At 37.5% G+C, this 18,300-nt stretch overlaps 2 protein-coding genes across 9 annotated transcripts in view; both read right to left on the reverse strand.

Moving 5' to 3' along the window:
* LOC149709698 (voltage-gated inwardly rectifying potassium channel KCNH6-like) overlaps positions 1-18,300 on the reverse strand; it is an 89,465-nt gene that overhangs the window by 25,895 nt on the left and 45,270 nt on the right. The window lies entirely within an intron of this gene.
* Positions 6,771-8,467, reverse strand: LOC149709700 (uncharacterized). Its single transcript, XM_089857533.1, has 2 exons — positions 8,068-8,467; positions 6,771-7,402 (listed from the first exon to the last, which is right to left on the reverse strand). Coding segments are annotated over exons 1-2 (510 nt in total). The 5' UTR covers positions 8,070-8,467; the 3' UTR covers positions 6,771-6,894.

Genomic DNA, 18,300 nt, shown 5'->3' on the forward strand with positions numbered 1-18,300 from the left:
GTTTTATGTTTCACTCTTTCTGTTCTATGTTTCACTCTTTCTGTTCTATGTTTCACTCTTTCTGTTCTATGTTTCACTCTTTCTGTTCTATGTTTCACTCTTTCTTTTCTATGTTTCACTCTTTCTGTTCTATGTTTTACTCTTTCTGTTCTATGTTTCACTTTCTATGTTCTAGGTTTCACTCTTTCTGTTCTAGGTTTCACTCTTTCTGTTCTATGTTTCACTCTTTCTGTTCTAGGTTTCACTCTTTCTGTTCTAGGTTTCACTCTTTCTGTCCTATGTTTCACTCTTTCTGTTCTATGTTTCACTCTTTCTGTTCTATGTTTCACTCGTTCTGTTCTATGTTTCACTCTTTCTGTTCTATTTTTCACTCTTTCTCTTCAAAGTTTCACTCTTCTTGTTCAAAGTTTCACTCTTCCTGTTCTATGTTTCACTCTTTCTGTTCAAAGTTTCACTCTTTCTGTTCAAAGTTTCACTATTTCTGTTCAAAGTTTCGCTATTTATGTTAAAATTTTCACTCTTTCTGTTCAAAGTTTCACCATTTATGTTCAAAGTTTCACTATTTATGTTCAATTTTTCCCTGTTTCTGTTTAGACATTTCTTATTTCTGCTGAAACGTTTTTTTTATTACTGTTCAAACTTTTCCTATTTGTGCTGATACGTTTTTTATTACTTTTCAAACTTTTGTTGTTCCTGCTGAAACGTTTCAAACTTCTTATTTTGTTGCAAGTTTATTTATCCTTTTTCCTCAAGCTTTTCATGTTTCTGTTCTATTTTTTATTATTTCGGCGATTTAATTCCTTTTTCCGAAATTCTACATCGCTTTACTAATTTCTATGGTTTTGAAATCGAATTTCAATGTTCCATAACCAAAATTCCCATGTGATATAAATGTGATGAACACCTTATTACCTAATAATGTATGAATTCCTAGAATATAAACGTCTTACTCTTAATCGGAATACATTAATTTATGATTTAGATAAATTCCTAATCCAACTGCAAAAGTTTATATGGAAAACGAATTTTCAAGGTGAAAGATACGTAGTGTAAAACGGATGATTTCAAAGTTCAGACTAAATAACAGAAAATCAATGAAACACCATCTCCTCATTAACATTAATTTATGTTTTGATATTATTGCAGTTTGGTTTCTAATATGTTTATAGGTATTAACGTTACAGAAAACGTTTTCAAATGACGGAATTCCGATTAAGTTTTCTTCACAAGGAACTAAAAAAGTGGTTGAAAGTGACATGAAGTGTGTATAATTCATTTTAAAGTATCGGCAAAACACTAAAAATTGGTTAAAGTTTCGATAAATGTTTAGTAAACGTTTCGTTATTCGACTTAAATATATCCGATATTGTTAATATATGACTATTATCAAACAGATAATGAAGTTGAATGACGAAAAAGTGCTCGCAAGTGTTGTTAATCTACTAAAATTCGGATGAAACTGACGTGAAATGAAAGCATTCGATTGAAAGCGAAAATACGACTAAGAAAGTGGATCAAAGTTTTGTTAAACTACTAAAATGTAGTTCAAATCACATTCAAAGGAACTAAAAAGCAGTTGAACGTTCATGAAATGACAAAAGTACAATTGTAAGTAATGTGCTTAATATTTTTATAAATTTTGCAAGGATATAAATACTTCTCGCGGATCTCAACAGTGTGTGAAATTTGATAACACGAATGTTACCAGTAATTGGTCCATTAACGTAACAAATGTGGATGATTACCAAGAAATAAACCCATTTGATATCAATCGTGATTTGATACTATCATAACCAAAACTTCGGTTTATCACGACGTTTCGAGGAGACCTTTAGACACTTAATACTAGTCGAAACCCATTGGTGAGAAATTAACAATTGCTAAATTTGTTTGCTATATAAACCAAGGCTTTGAACGCAGAATTTATCCCAGTTTGTTTATTTTATCAGTATAGATCTTCTCAAGACACACTTTCTTATCAGTTTGATAAATGGAAATTTAATTGGTGATAAATTATAAAGTGCAACGCCTAATAGATCCGCATCTCTTTTATCAGTATCATCGTCTTTTCGATCTTACGTTGAAATTTCAAATATCATTTAACCACTTTGGAACAGAAAAACTCCAATGCAAAAACAGATGGACACGCGTATTTTCAGCAGAGAATGATGTACCACAGACGTTGGATGGAAATGTCAAGGCTGCCAATCTCAAGACCTGGAGGGGGAGGGCCGCCACACGCGCGTATTTTTGCTTTCCCCGGCGCGTGTTCTATTAGGCGGCCCCCCCCCCCTCCAGGTCTTGAGATTGGCAGCCTTGACATTTCCATCCAACGTCTGTGGTACATCATTCTCTGCTGAAAATACGCGTGTCCATCTGTTTTTGCATTGGAGTTTTTCTGTTCCAAAGTGGTTAAATGATATTTGAAATTTCAACGTAAGATCGAAAAGACGATGATACTGATAAAAGAGATGCGGATCTATTAGGCGTTGCACTTTATAATTTATCACCAATTAAATTTCCATTTATCAAACTGATAAGAAAGTGTGTCTTGAGAAGATCTATACTGATAAAATAAACAAACTGGGATAAATTCTGCGTTCAAAGCCTTGGTTTATATAGCAAACAAATTTAGCAATTGTTAATTTCTCACCAATGGGTTTCGACTAGTATTAAGTGTCTAAAGGTCTCCTCGAAACGTCGTGATAAACCGAAGTTTTGGTTATGATAGTATCAAATCACGATTGATATCAAATGGGTTTATTTCTTGGTAATCATCCACATTTGTTACGTTAATGGACCAATTACTGGTAACATTCGTGTTATCAAATTTCACACACTGTTGAGATCCGCGAGAAGTATTTATATCCTTGCAAAATTTATAAAAATATTAAGCACATTACTTACAATTGTACTTTTGTCATTTCATGAACGTTCAACTGCTTTTTAGTTCCTTTGAATGTGATTTGAACTACATTTTAGTAGTTTAACAAAACTTTGATCCACTTTCTTAGTCGTATTTTCGCTTTCAATCGAATGCTTTCATTTCACGTCAGTTTCATCCGAATTTTAGTAGATTAACAACACTTGCGAGCACTTTTTCGTCATTCAACTTCATTATCTGTTTGATAATAGTCATATATTAACAATATCGGATATATTTAAGTCGAATAACGAAACGTTTACTAAACATTTATCGAAACTTTAACCAATTTTTAGTGTTTTGCCGATACTTTAAAATGAATTATACACACTTCATGTCACTTTCAACCACTTTTTTAGTTCCTTGTGAAGAAAACTTAATCGGAATTCCGTCATTTGAAAACGTTTTCTGTAACGTTAATACCTATAAACATATTAGAAACCAAACTGCAATAATATCAAAACATAAATTAATGTTAATGAGGAGATGGTGTTTCATTGATTTTCTGTTATTTAGTCTGAACTTTGAAATCATCCGTTTTACACTACGTATCTTTCACCTTGAAAATTCGTTTTCCATATAAACTTTTGCAGTTGGATTAGGAATTTATCTAAATCATAAATTAATGTATTCCGATTAAGAGTAAGACGTTTATATTCTAGGAATTCATACATTATTAGGTAATAAGGTGTTCATCACATTTATATCACATGGGAATTTTGGTTATGGAACATTGAAATTCGATTTCAAAACCATAGAAATTAGTAAAGCGATGTAGAATTTCGGAAAAAGGAATTAAATCGCCGAAATAATAAAAAATAGAACAGAAACATGAAAAGCTTGAGGAAAAAGGATAAATAAACTTGCAACAAAATAAGAAGTTTGAAACGTTTCAGCAGGAACAACAAAAGTTTGAAAAGTAATAAAAAACGTATCAGCACAAATAGGAAAAGTTTGAACAGTAATAAAAAAAACGTTTCAGCAGAAATAAGAAATGTCTAAACAGAAACAGGGAAAAATTGAACATAAATAGTGAAACTTTGAACATAAATGGTGAAACTTTGAACAGAAAGAGTGAAAATTTTAACATAAATAGCGAAACTTTGAACAGAAATAGTGAAACTTTGAACAGAAAGAGTGAAACTTTGAACAGAAAGAGTGAAACATAGAACAGGAAGAGTGAAACTTTGAACAAGAAGAGTGAAACTTTGAAGAGAAAGAGTGAAAAATAGAACAGAAAGAGTGAAACATAGAACAGAACGAGTGAAACATAGAACAGAAAGAGTGAAACATAGAACAGAAAGAGTGAAACATAGGACAGAAAGAGTGAAACCTAGAACAGAAAGAGTGAAACCTAGAACAGAAAGAGTGAAACATAGAACAGAAAGAGTGAAACCTAGAACAGAAAGAGTGAAACCTAGAACATAGAAAGTGAAACATAGAACAGAAAGAGTAAAACATAGAACAGAAAGAGTGAAACATAGAAAAGAAAGAGTGAAACATAGAACAGAAAGAGTGAAACATAGAACAGAAAGAGTGAAACATAGAACAGAAAGAGTGAAACATAGAACAGAAAGAGTGAAACATAAAACAGAAAGAGTGAAACATAGGACAGAAAGAGTGAAACATAGGACAGAAAGAGTGAAACATAGAACAGAAAGAGAGAAACCTAGAACAGAAAGAGTGAAACCTGGAACAGAAAGAGTGAAACCTAGAACAGAAAGAGTGAAACATAGAACAGAAAGAGTGAAACATAGAACAGAAAGAGTGAAACATAGAACAGAAAGAGTGAAACTTTGAACAGAAAGAGTGAAACACTGAACAGAAATAGTGAAACTCTGAACATAAATAGTGAAACATTGAACAGAAATAGTGAAACTCCGAACAGAAATAGTGAAACGCCGAACAGAAATAGTGAAACGCCGAACAGAAATACTGAAACGCCGAACAGAAATAGTGAAACTCTGAACATAAATAGTGAAACATTGAACAGAAATAGTGAAACTCCGAACAGAAATAGTGAAACGCCGAACAGAAATAGTGAAACGCCGAACAGAAATACTGAAACGCCGAACAGAAATAGTGAAACACCGAACAGAAATAGTGAAACACCGAACAGAAATAGTGAAACACCGAACAGAAATAGTGAAACACTGAACAGAAATAGTGAAACACTGAACAGAAATAGTGAAACTCTGAACATAAATAGTGAAACATTGAACAGAAATAGTGAAACTCCGAACAGAAATAGTGAAACTCTGAACAGAAATAGTGAAACACCGAACAGAAATAGTGAAACATTGAACAGAAATAGTGAAACTCCGAACAGAAATAGTGAAACTCTGAACAGAAATAGTGAAACACCGAACAGAAATAGTGAAACACTGAACAGAAATAGTGAAACGCCGAACAGAAATAGTGAAACGCCGAACAGAAATAGTGAAACGCCGAACAGAAATACTGAAACGCCGAACAGAAATAGTGAAACACCGAACAGAAATAGTGAAACACCGAACAGAAATAGTGAAACACCGAACAGAAATAGTGAAACACCGAACAGAAATAGTGAAACACCGAACAGAAATAGTGAAACACTGAACAGAAATAGTGAAACACTGAACAGAAATAGTGAAACGCCGAACAGAAATAGTGAAACGCCGAACAGAAATAGTGAAACGCCGAACAGAAATAGTGAAACACCGAACAGAAATAGTGAAACACCGAACAGAAATAGTGAAACACCGAACAAAAATAGTGAAACACCGAACAGAAATAGTGTAGCTTTCAGTATTATTCTCGTCATCTTTTCTATCATTCTCCATCACTTTAAATAGTATTTTGTTTATCTTTTCAATTATTTTCCACCACTTTTTATTGTAGTTTGGTAGGTTCACAACACTTTAAATCGCATATTCTCCCATTTCGATACACTTTTGACAAAGTGCTTAGGGATAGAATCTAAGATCTGTATCTTGCTTTATCCTACAAATATTTTTTCTATAGATTCACCAAATAAAATAGGGGGTATTTGATTTAATTTTATTCCGCTTTATTATGATATCCGATATTTGCTCATTGTATAAACATGATAAAGATATTTATGATACGGTGCTATCGGAATAAATGTCTTTAATCAATAGAAAGTAGGTTTATTAATATCTAAACATTGTTTTAAGGACGGCAACACTAGTATCTGGTGTTCATATCGGGATGGGAACATTAATAGGGAAAGTATGAACAATAATAGGGAAGGTTTGAACACTAATATGAAAGTTTTCTCTAATCATGTTGACTTTAGAAATGAATTAAACGCATGGACTAAAGCGTGGGTAGTTCGAAAGTCTACCCGCCATATTTCTGAAATTAGTTCACTTCTGCACTTATCAATTTAACCTTTGCTTGCTCAAGCTCGGAGGAAATTTACCGATGATTTTGAAATGAGTTTTACCCTTTTATCATTGTTTACTATGGTTTGAATTCGATTTTGTTTGTGTTTAGGAGATACAATTGCCATCTTTTCTATTTACTGTTAATCCATACTTTTAGGAAGATCAAATATTTGTTCATTTCCTCGACATGTATGTGAAAGAATGGATAAATCGAGGCATATGCTTTTATCATTTCAAATCATTATTGGTTCTCTTATCAGATCGAAAGTTCACTTTACTGTTGGCAATGTGAGACAAAGTTTTGGACATAGAGTTTATTTCCCTTATCAGTTCAAATAATAATATAATATGATAAGAGAATTTTTTTGTTTTTAATAGTAAAAATTAATAAAATTAATATTTTATGGGTGTTATAAGATTTAAGATAGGCCAACCAAAAAAAAAAAAATTAGAAAAGAGGGACATTGCCCCGTAGGATATTTATACAACACTCGACAATAGATTTAATCGCTTCTTTATTGGCAAATTTAATTGCGGCATTTCTTTGACATGAGTTACAATTTGCAATATATTTTAAAAAATTTAAATTATCGTTGACTCGTTTTGACGGAGCCATTCCGCTAGTTTGGACGCCTTCACCAAGGTACAGTTGTTGCTGTCCCTATGAAAAGTGCAAGCCCTGGGGGTATCGCACTCGATACTTGATAATCTCGGGCAACCGTAGTCTTCGGCGTTGATAACTTCGCACCCTAAGAATCTTGATAGGGTTTCGGCCTTCTCCGCTCCTTTCGTCACGTATGACGATGCTCTAGCTCGAATATAGTCGGCGGCCTCCTGCGTCGTCTCGTATGGGTAGTCTCCCTCCTCGAATGCTAGATCGCAAGTGTTCCTTGAGAGCCACCTGCATTGCCTTTTATCCTTGACGGATAACTCTGAGAACTTGCATGGGGATTGGAAGATCCAGACTTCGTGGACGTCGGTCTCCTTCACGTACATCGTCAGCTCCTTGATTACCCATCGTCCCTTAATCCGGAAAAAATTCGCTTCAAGGATGGCCGTCATTTCGGTATGAACAGTGCTGCTTGTTGACCTGGAAGTATACCTGTTCTTAGACGGTGGTTATCTAGGGTGTTAGCCTTAAGGTCTACAAATAGATATCCGTAAGGTTCCAAAGTCGCCTGTCTAAAGGAGTCTACCACGTATTTACTATTTCCCGGCGAAATTTGTTTCGCAAGATGGATAATGGCAGATTGATCACGTGGTGTTTTAAATATAACCAAGTAATGGGCATTTAAGTTTAAGGTACGAATTTCCTTCCCAGGATAATAAAGATTCTGCATTAAAATTAAAACTGAGGCATTCCTATGGTGCGAGCCCCTAATGAAAAGATTCGTCACGTCCTTATTATTCGCTATTTCACATAGTAAGTCGTCTAATATAACGAAGTTCCTCACACTAGCATCTAGGGTGCTAACATCTAATAAACCCTCGTGAAATTCTACACTCGGAGTATGGGATAGTATAGCACCGTATAGATTCGACTGATACTCCGTATAACACCAAATTATTCTTTCGGGGGTGGGCGAAATACATATGTCCTTATGCTTAATTAATTCCCCTACGAAAACACTTTTCCCACAGCCGGTGACTCCAGCCACTAGTCCGGTAAAGGGGTGTTGCATACTTAAATCCATATCGATAAATGCGGGAGGAATTAACTATCGTAAACTTATATTTAAAGAAATTTATACTTACATTTTTCGGATCTGGATCGGTACTTCAAGGAAGGATGTAGAATGCCTTATCTTTAAACCGTCCTCGTCTTTTATACTTTAATGTCACGTGACTTTCTGACCATGTAAACATGGCGCTCTTTTTAGACCAATCACGTTCTTATAGTTAAACCACGTGTATGACAAAGGTTATTTACCACGTTGTCGAATATGACGCTTAAGCCTAACATTGACGCCATGGGCTGACGCCATAGGACGACACGTCATGTACGCCGCAACAATATTGGGGGAAAAATGTTTGATTCACTGGCGCTATAAGAAGAAAAATTCCGTGGGCGTCCATTGACGCCATATTTATTGGTGCCAGATCATGTGCCATCTGGCACTGGCTGACGCCATGACCCCAAAGCAACACTTTCTATCTACTGACAATGATTTCTAATTTAATTAAGGGGTTATCCCTAAAACACCCAATGAAATTCTAACGCGAAAACAGTGACCCTTGTGGCAAAATGGAGATAGAAATTACATTTTCCACTCAAAACTGACTTCCGTCGAAACACAAAATTATATAACCCCGATGACTTTTGCAGATGGCATGCATGGATGAATCAGTAAAAGGGTTTACTTTATACTCCCTTTAAAAGAAGAAAAAAAGGATTTAAGATTGCATGGCGTGGAATAGGTATTTTTAGTCTGAGCTGTTTTCCACTGAAAAACCGCGTAAACCGATTCTTGCCTCTGCACATTGGTTGAAATATATCGGTTTCTGCGGTTTACTAGAAACTTATTTTTTTTCTTTCTTTTGGTTTTCCCTTCCCAGTCGATGGTAAACACGATAAGTTTTCGGGGATAGCTAGCTAGCTAGCTAGCTAGCTAGCTGGCCGAGGGTTAACAGCGTCGATCAATACTTCCGGCACAAGCTGAGGGAAGAGAGAGAGGGGGGAGGGGAGGGGCTTCCTTCCAAGTTCAAATACGTTCCTGGAAGACTCCAATACTTTCTCTAGAAGGGGTGAGGCGAATTCAACTCCATTCAGAACTATTTACGAGGGGATAATAACTAATTTAATTTATTAGAAATAATCAGCTTAAAGGATTAAAATGGTGTTACGGTGGTGGTTTCTAAGAGTGTAATTAAGCTTGAGCCGCCTCTCGAAGATCGATTTCAAATTCATTAAAAACACTTTCCGATGGGTTGAAAACTTCTCTTCAATCGAATCGCATATTTAATCAACGTAGCAAAAATAATTATGTTTTTCTATAGCGAGTGTCCGTCCCCTCGTCTTATATCGAGTGTTTGCTCTCAATTCCCGATTCGAGAATTTTTAATTTAAAAATTAATAGAACGAATAAAGTCGGTCGGGGTCGAAGTTCAAACAAAAAGATGTCAAATCAGCATAACTTCTAAATTAAAGTCAAACAGTACTGATTCAATAGAACCTCTCAAATCAATTAAAATATCTCTTTGATGAATAACAGCCCGAGTTAATAATTCTGGCCGAGATAAGTTAAAATTAATTTGGTTCAAACAACCGGATCAAAGGAGTCTTCAACTTTTTAAATATTTACATAAATAAAACTTTACCAAAATTTAAAGTTCTTAATCTCAACCTTTTCCCAAAAATAAAACACGGACCACTCATTCAATCTAGCTAGGGCCTACGCCGAAAAGAAATCAATTAAACCCCAAGAAGAAGAATACTTGGTTGGTCCTTGGATCCTAAATGAGGTATAGCTTTCGTTAAAGACGGTAGGTAAATGGTAGGAGATTTGAAAAGAGAAGAGAAGGGGGCGTGTTATTAGAGGTCATGGGTGACAATCGATGGATAACAAAGAAGAAGAAGTAGTAGCAAATAGACTAAAGAAAACGGATGGGAAAGAAAAAAGGAATCTCGAGTCGGTCACAAAGACAAATAAAAGAGCTTCTTTAGCCGCCTCCCTCCCTCCCTTCCTACCTCACATCAAACAAGCCGCGTCAAAGAAATACATTCGTCGGAAGAAAGTTAATAAGACAAAAAGCCACCAATGGAAACCGAAGGTGAAAACGCCAGGTACTAAAGAAACACTCCTAGACCCTAATGGACAGATTTAAATTAGTGTGATATTCGTTTATGAATTAACAATTAACGCGTTAGGTTTTACTAATTTGAAAATTACGTAAATTAATTTAGGCTTAAGTTAATACACATTTCCTTTCACCCAGAATTCCTTTCGACCTTATTATTAAATTCGTCTTATCTTAATCTTCATACGATTTAATCACCCTAAATTTTGGCTTGGCATTTTTCACACACACCCAGAATTCCTTTCGACCCGAGGATCATCTTATATAATTAAAACTTAATTAAGCTAATATAATTAATTTCTAAATGGAAATTCAACGTGTAAATAGATAAATATATTTAAAGAAAGAATGGGGTTACGTTAGCTTTGCGTAGTATTAATTCTTTACACTAGAACGGACAAAGAAAGGTATTGTCCGATAGAAGGGGCTGTAGCACCACATACGTCAAAGTAAAGATACCCAACTCCTGTCGCCCCAAGCTCAAAGAAAAAAGTAAAAAAAGAGTCCAGAGTGAAAGATGACCTTTTCCGATAGATTTCTCTGTAGAGTCTAAGCTCGTACTGATCTGAATTTTTTATTTATTTTTTTTTGACTGCTGGGTCCAGTATATTTCGCTTTTTCTTATACTTCTTTTTCCACCGTACATTTTTATGATTATTCCGCAATATACCTTCCCCGCTGCCCCTAAGGGACTTGACGAGGGAATCGTGCAACCGATTGTCCTGTCCTCTAGGACAGAGAGAGAGAGGGAGTAGGGACAGGGGGACAAACTGAACTGATATGTGTATGAAAAATATGGATGCTTTATTCGATTTTATTTGTATACTCGTACTTTTAGCGTGTCCTGCATTGCATTGCATTTGAGGGGCCTTGGTTTTTTAAACCATCTGGGTATTCAATGGGGGGGGGGACACGAGGATCAAGGCGCTCAAACACTATATTGGCCTATTTTTTATTTATAAACGAGCTCAAGATGCGCCGCACTATGGACTGTTTTTAAAAGAAATATAAAACGAAATATTTGGAACGGGAAGATATTGTACGTCTATTGAAATTGAAGTAATACGGGGAAAGGCGGGGATTATGACAAGAGTGAAACGAACTAAGTAACAATAACAACCATAAGTAAGTAAAGACTGTCCTTCTCACGTAAGTAAAAGATAATAAACTTTGAAATACGTTAATTAAGGGGTGCTACTAATTAATAGGAAATGATTTCAACATTTTCCCAATCACAACTACCTTAGAATAATACGGAGAAAAACCCTATCTTAATTTCTTAAGAAAAGTGTCATATTTATGGTTACTAGGCAACTTTTGTTTTAAGGCAAGTGTCGTACGTGTGTACGAAGGGAGATTGAAAATGGTAAAATATTTCAAAAGCAGCTGTCTTTCTCTTTCTCTCTCTTTTTGGAGATCAGTCTGTCGGGACGACGTCATCAATCAATCACTCTGCACCAACCAATTTCTCCTCTTTCTTTACTTTCATAAGCTGGAATTTGCGTGAGCAAAAATTATACCCTCTTCCCCTCGTTCTTCATTGGCTGAAAACTCATTTTACTACTACTACTACTACTACATAATCGAACCATTTATCCTCCCTGTATTTTACTACTACCAATGGAGAGCTCGCGCCGCGTCGATACAAAAAACGGTTCACGAGATGCACGAGCGAATTATTTACTATTTCAAGGTCATTCGAAATTTCTAAAGGGGCAGAAAACTGGTGGCATTGTCCATAAGTACTACGCGATGCAATAAACCTTGATTGTATCTTTGATGTTCCCTTTAAAAAGGATTTCTCACGCGCCTTGAGCTCTCTCTCGTGAATCTGAAGAATTGAAAAGGGAGGGGGGGGGTATAACACGTACATACGTTTACACAGGGATTTTATACGCAATAGTAAATAAATAAGAGAGACTGGCCGGCGCCATGCACCGAGCGCGAGACTACAAACGATTTAAAGCGTCCGATCTATTCTTCGTTCACCCATCAAGAAACAATACAATCAAAGGTACCCAACGGAGAAACTCCTACGAGCTATCTTTCCTTACCCCCACGCCTTTGGATGTATTGTTTTAAAAACGGTGGATGGAATACAGACTCACTCGAGTCTCGTGATATTAAATTCTCCTTTTAAGTCAAGAACAAACCCTTTTCTTGAAGAGAAAACTATAGAGATATATATGGACGTCCCCTTTAGCATTTAATGTTAGAAATACAGAGGATGGCACGGGGGTTCAAATATATTTTTGTTAAAAGTTTTTTGTTAAATTTTTATTTTATTTTTTTTAAAGAAATAGGCTAAACTTCAGTTTTGAGTTACGAATGATATTCCTCGAGTGTACTTAGAAATCTAGTAAGGTTTGAATTGGATTTTCTTTTTATTAATCCCAATTTTTAAAATTGCTATAATAAAAAAACCTAAAAACCTTTCTCGAAAAATTCCGATAAAAAAAACAATTTTTTTTAAACCTAAAAATACTTTTAATTTTCAAAATGTTTTTCAACTAAAGTATACTCGTATATTTTCCGGATTTTTTAAGCCAATTTGTGAAGCCGAAGAACATTTTTTCACAGAAGAATTACCAATTTTCGACCCATTTTTGGTCTTGTACGTTTTCCAAAAAATTAACAAAAAAAAAAAGAATGGGTCAGTGCTTCTATTAATGGACAAGTCGTGAATGGAGTCCACGGGACAGAGAGAAAATGCGGTCTTATTATTTGTATGTCTTATTAATGGGACACGTCCGTCCCCCTAACCGAGTTTTAATAATTATTGTAGGTCCTGTATCTAACATTATACTTACCGCGTTCGAAGTCAATACGGAATAAAATAATGTTAAAAATTCATAATTTGACACGTTTAGCATTCCGTGTTCAACTTCGGAATAAATAACTAATGTTAAAAATTCATAATTTGACACGTTTAGCATTCCGTGTTCAACTTCGGAATAAATAACTAATGTTAAAAATTCATAAATCTCGCGTGATTTGACGCGTTTAGCATTCCGTGTTCAAGTTAAATTAGGATATAGTACAACTAATATTATATTACTACAACCTCAAACGTTCCTCCCTTTTCGTTAATTTGACAAAATTAAAAAAAAGAAAAGGTATGATTCGTGTTTTGAGTTCATTTCGGATATTAAATGAAATTCCCTCAAAAGATTGGCGGGAAAAACGGGCGGGAATTCTAATTTGATCGCAGAGAGAGTAAGGTTTTTTTCCTTTTAATATATATAGGTACCGTCTAAAGGGGTTCGGGAAACGAAAGAAAATACGATTTAACAAGAAATTAATGATTAAATTTAAAATCGAATTAAAGTGGTTCAATCCATAATAATTTTAGTGGAAGAGGCTCATAAGTTCTTTCTATATTATATCTATCATATATTCATTTGTATAACGGTGCAGGCGTATTTGTTAGTGAAATACTAAAACTAATGTATTTTCAATGGCCCCTGGTGGGTAGCTTCTCCCTGAGCATTGGTGTGTAGCGTGTTAAACATTTCTACAGGGGCGTTGGCGTCGGAGGAAAAGGAGGCATCAGAAATCTCGTGTAAATAAAAGTTTTAAATTATCATTCTTAAACATTCAAAGCGGTCGTAAGCGTGAATTGTGGTCGGAACTATACCCCCAAATGATCCAAACAAACACTGAGGTTTTCGCTGTTGCGGAAACGCACTTACGCGATGATGAAAGTCCAGAATCGTGTCCGGGATTTAGTTGGTTTGGATTAAATAGACCGAGTGGGGCAAAGAAAGGCGGTGGTCTGGGACTCGTGGTGGCGGATACTACCCCGTGTCGCCTTGTCCGTTCTTGCGACGAGCACATGTGGGTAGAAGTACGATGCGGTTCGGTTGAGATACTAGTTGGAGTTGTTTACCTAGCGACGGATAAAGAGGACTCTAGTTGGAATGCCAGTATTTTCCAATGTCTCGCGAGGGATTTAGCCCAATTAAATAGCCTTGGTCGAAAACCGGTTTGTATCATGGGAGATTTTAACGCGCACATTCCGGACTTGGATGGTAGAGACAACCAAACGGGTCGCACATTGGTGTCATGGGTCATCGATCACGACCTCACTATCATAAATACTCTGAACGAGGTATGCGTTGGCAGGATCACTTGGTCGGCGCGGGGGCTGGCCACCACCATCGATTATGCCCTTGGCAATGATCAGTTCCTCCAGACCCTCTCGCGCATGGATATTGATGAGGATGGTTTGTTTAGCCTTGGCAGTGACCATAACGCGTTAACATTGACTTTGAATATATCGGGTCGACGAGGCGCATCTGTCGTTCCGGCGCGTTCCAGACCGCGTTGGCGGACTGGTAACCCTGAAACATTGGAGCAGTACAAAACGACGGTCAACGAAGCCTTGAGGGGTACGCCGTCTTTAACGCTAGACGATTTTCAATCTATCTTGCTATCCGCGGCATCAAACACGCTAGGCCAGACTTCGGGTACTGGTGCGCGGGGCCTTCAAAAGCGTTGGTTTGACCACGAAGTCAAGCTGGCCATCCAAAAACGCAAGGAGGCGAACCGTCTCTACCGCAAAGCAGCGCGTGAACGTCGTCACCCTAACAGTCCTTTTTCACCTGAATATGTTAAGGAGCTTTGGGACTCTTACTGCACTCTTAAACGGGAAGTGACGCGGCTTGTTGCGAGTAAAATAGGTGAAGTAAATAGAGCCATAGAACGTGACATTCTGTCTGATAAACGCTTGGCGGGCAAGAAATTTTGGAGGTTATTTAACCCGCCTCCCCCGCCTCAGACCGTGGCGGCTGTAAAGGCGCAGGATGGATCCACAGTTTTGTCGGGTCCGGCTGCCATACGAACGAGGGTCTCAGAGTTCTACCGGACGGAGGAAGCCGCTTTCTTACAGTGCCATGCTTCTCTTTCCGGGCTGGTTGACCGAGTGGGGCTAACTTATAACGGCTCGCTCAATGAGGACGTTGTCATCCAGGAAATTGATACTGCGTTAGCCGCTCTTCCATCGGGTAAAGCCGCGGGTGAGGACGGTATATCTTATGAACTCCTAAAATCTCTTGACGGGTGCTCACGACGGGTGTTATGTGATTTGTTCAGTGGTGTCATACGGCATTCGGCTACCCCAAAGTCATGGGGGCTCACGGACATAAAACTTTTATTTAAAGGTGGAGGAAAAGACGCTGAAAATCTCGCTTCTTTCCGACCAATTGCCCTATCACAGTGCATATCTAAATTATTTGTAGCGATTTTAAAGACTCGCTTAGAACGTTTTGTTGAAGATAATAATATTTTAGGGGAGTTGCAGAACGGGTTCAGGAGGGATAGGAGAGGTGCAGATAGTATTTTTGTAGTGTCTCAGTTGATGGACATTGCCAGAATTGAGCAACGTCCGGTGTTTTTTGCTTTTCTAGACTTACGTAAGGCTTACGACAGCGTCAGCCGGCCGCGTTTGTGGTCGGTTCTAGTGTCCCTGGGAATTCCAGTTCCTTTCGTAACCCTTCTGGCTACACTTTACGAGCACGTGCAGTATCGCTTTTGGTTTGGGGGCGTAGTCACGGACTTCATGCCTAGCAGAGTAGGGTTGAAACAAGGGTGTCCTCTCTCACCGCTTCTTTTTGCTTTGTACCTAGAACCATTGGATAGGGCCCTGCGAACATCAAATTTTGGGTTCCCTCTTCGATACCCTGGCAGCGCAAATCAGGAACTTAGAATACCGGGGGGTTTCTTTGCGGATGATATTTTTGTGACAGCCGAGTCCCGTTTAGGTTTGCAAGCCATTTTAGATATTTGTGGGTCTTATGCAGCCGAGTATGGGTTGGTTTTTAGCTCTGAAAAATGTGTGGTATTCTCAAATCATTTGTCTATGCAGGGTGGGTCAGGTCCCATTTCTCTTCAGGGCAGCGTTTTGTCAGAAGTGTCTGAGGTGACATACCTTGGGGTCAAGCTGACAAATGTGGGAAAGTTTTTCGAGAGCCACGAGCATTTTTTGACGACGAAGGCAAACCGTATGGCGGGCGCTATCAAACATAAGGGTTACCACTCTTATAATAAATATAGCGTAATGAGGACCCTCTGGAAAGCGGTGGCGGTCCCGGCCCTTACCTACGCTAATGAGGTTTTGTGTCTCAGCACTGCTACGCGTCGCAGACTTGATCAGGCCCAATTTTCCGTGGGAAAGGCTGCGTTGGGTGGAAATTTTATGACCTCTTATGGCGCCGTAAAAGGTGAAATGGCCTGGTCTACTTTCGAAGAAAGAGAGGCAAAAAGTAAACTCCGGTATCTGGGTAGGCTTATGTTTATGGCGGAATCGCGCGTTGCACAGCGGGTGTTTATATACGTCCGGGCGATGATCCGCAAGACACCGTGGTTAAAACGCGTAGAGTATTTACACGAGCAATATGGGGCCGGTTTGTCGCGAGGCGCTGTTGACTCCCTACATCTATGGTACAGCCGAGTTGATCAGGCGGTGGCTGAGTCTTCGCAGACACGATGGCGGTTAGAGCTCGCTCGCCATCCGAGCTTGAACCTATACGCTTTAAAGAGTAGCCCGGGCATAGAACCCTTTTATGACAACTCTCGGGCTAGTGGGTTTTTGTTCCTGGCTCGGTCTGGGGCGCTGCCCACAGCCGAACGGTTGTCCAGTATCTTTGGGCATGCAGAGCGTAGTTGCCCGCTCTGTGGAGCGGATAGGGAGGATGTCGCGCATGTAGTGCTAGATTGTCCAGCTTTAAGTACAGAGAGAGAACCGTACAAGACATTTGGGGCTGTTACGCTGGCTGATAGGCTGTCGCTTGGTGCTAATGTAGATGTAGCTGTAGATATTGAAATTGCTGGTATAACCAAATCTCTCTTCGAAAAATGGGCAAATGCTCGCCTCCAGCGCCCCCCTTAACCTGTTCTGTGATTTGGTGGTATTTTGTCGTCATAAAGAGTTATTTTGTTTAGTATACTTTCATAATTTTGTTGTAGTTTATTTAAATTTTTTCCGGACCTGTGAACCCAAATAAGAGGGTTCCTCCCTGTTACAAAAGGGATTGTAATTTTTTCAAGGGTCAATAAATCATTCATTCATTCATAGAGTTAACGTGGGATTGTTTCAGCCTGTAAATTTGCTTCCCCTCAAAGCACAAAAATAAATTTAAAATTAAGTCTAAGAAAAATAAATAAAATATAATACGATAAAAAAACCAGTTATTTTGTGGAAAACAACTCGATTACGAAAGAACGTAAAGTAGGTACATTACAAAAATATTTCCTAACTGTTGTTTTTCTCTTATTTTTTTGCAAAACTACGTCATAGAGGTTCGAGGGAATTTGTTGGTGGGGGTATTTGAAATAGCACGTGCCCTTTCTCTCACGCGATCTCTCTCTCTCTCTCTCCTCCGAAATGGGCTTAAAAATAACCCCGCCCCCCTCTTCCAAGAACTTTAATGAAGAAATTGCATAATTCATCGATATAGTCGGTAAAGAAAATTACCCCCACGCAATTTTTATGTAGGTACAATATTTTCAACCTGGATAATATAATTTAGGGTCTTGAATTTAATTGAGTCTAACTTTAAATAGTTTGTGAAATAAAAACAATTTATTAGTTTAGTTTTATTAGCTATGCCTAAAAGTATCTTAATTTCTAAGCCTAGATGTTTGTATTTCTAAGCCTAAAGTGTCTGAATTTCTAAGCCTAAAGTGTCTGAATTTCTAAGCCTTAAATACTCTAATTTCAAACCCTAAAATATACCAATTTCTAAGCCTAATTTATGCAAATTTCTAACCCTAAATTTCTCAATTTCCAAGCCAAAAATATCCTTATTTCTAAGCTTAAATTTCTCAATTTCCAAGCCTAAAATACCCTTATTTCTAAGCCTAAAATACCCTAATTTTCAATCCTAAAATATCTCTAATTCCAAGTCCAAAATAAATTAATTCTAAAGCCTACGATAAAAAATCCAATTTCAAAATAATAATTTCAAAGTAATTTCGATCCCTCATGGCTCGAATGCGATTACTTTTTTCTTGTACATATTTATCACTAGAATCACTAGAATCGATGCTGTTGTTTGTAGCTCGTAAAAGATGAGCACGGGACTAGTGGTGGAGACAAGCAGTCAGGCGCCACCTCGGAATAAAGTAGAGCGGGCCAGCATTTTTAATTAATTAAATACAAAATTGGTTCGCGCTTTATTTATTCATTTT

This window comes from Phalangium opilio, unplaced genomic scaffold, assembly GCF_054372755.1.
Source record: "Phalangium opilio isolate 3A_F unplaced genomic scaffold, DU_Popi_V2 ptg000011l_1, whole genome shotgun sequence".
In the NCBI taxonomy this organism is placed as follows: Eukaryota; Metazoa; Arthropoda; class Arachnida; order Opiliones; family Phalangiidae; genus Phalangium; species Phalangium opilio.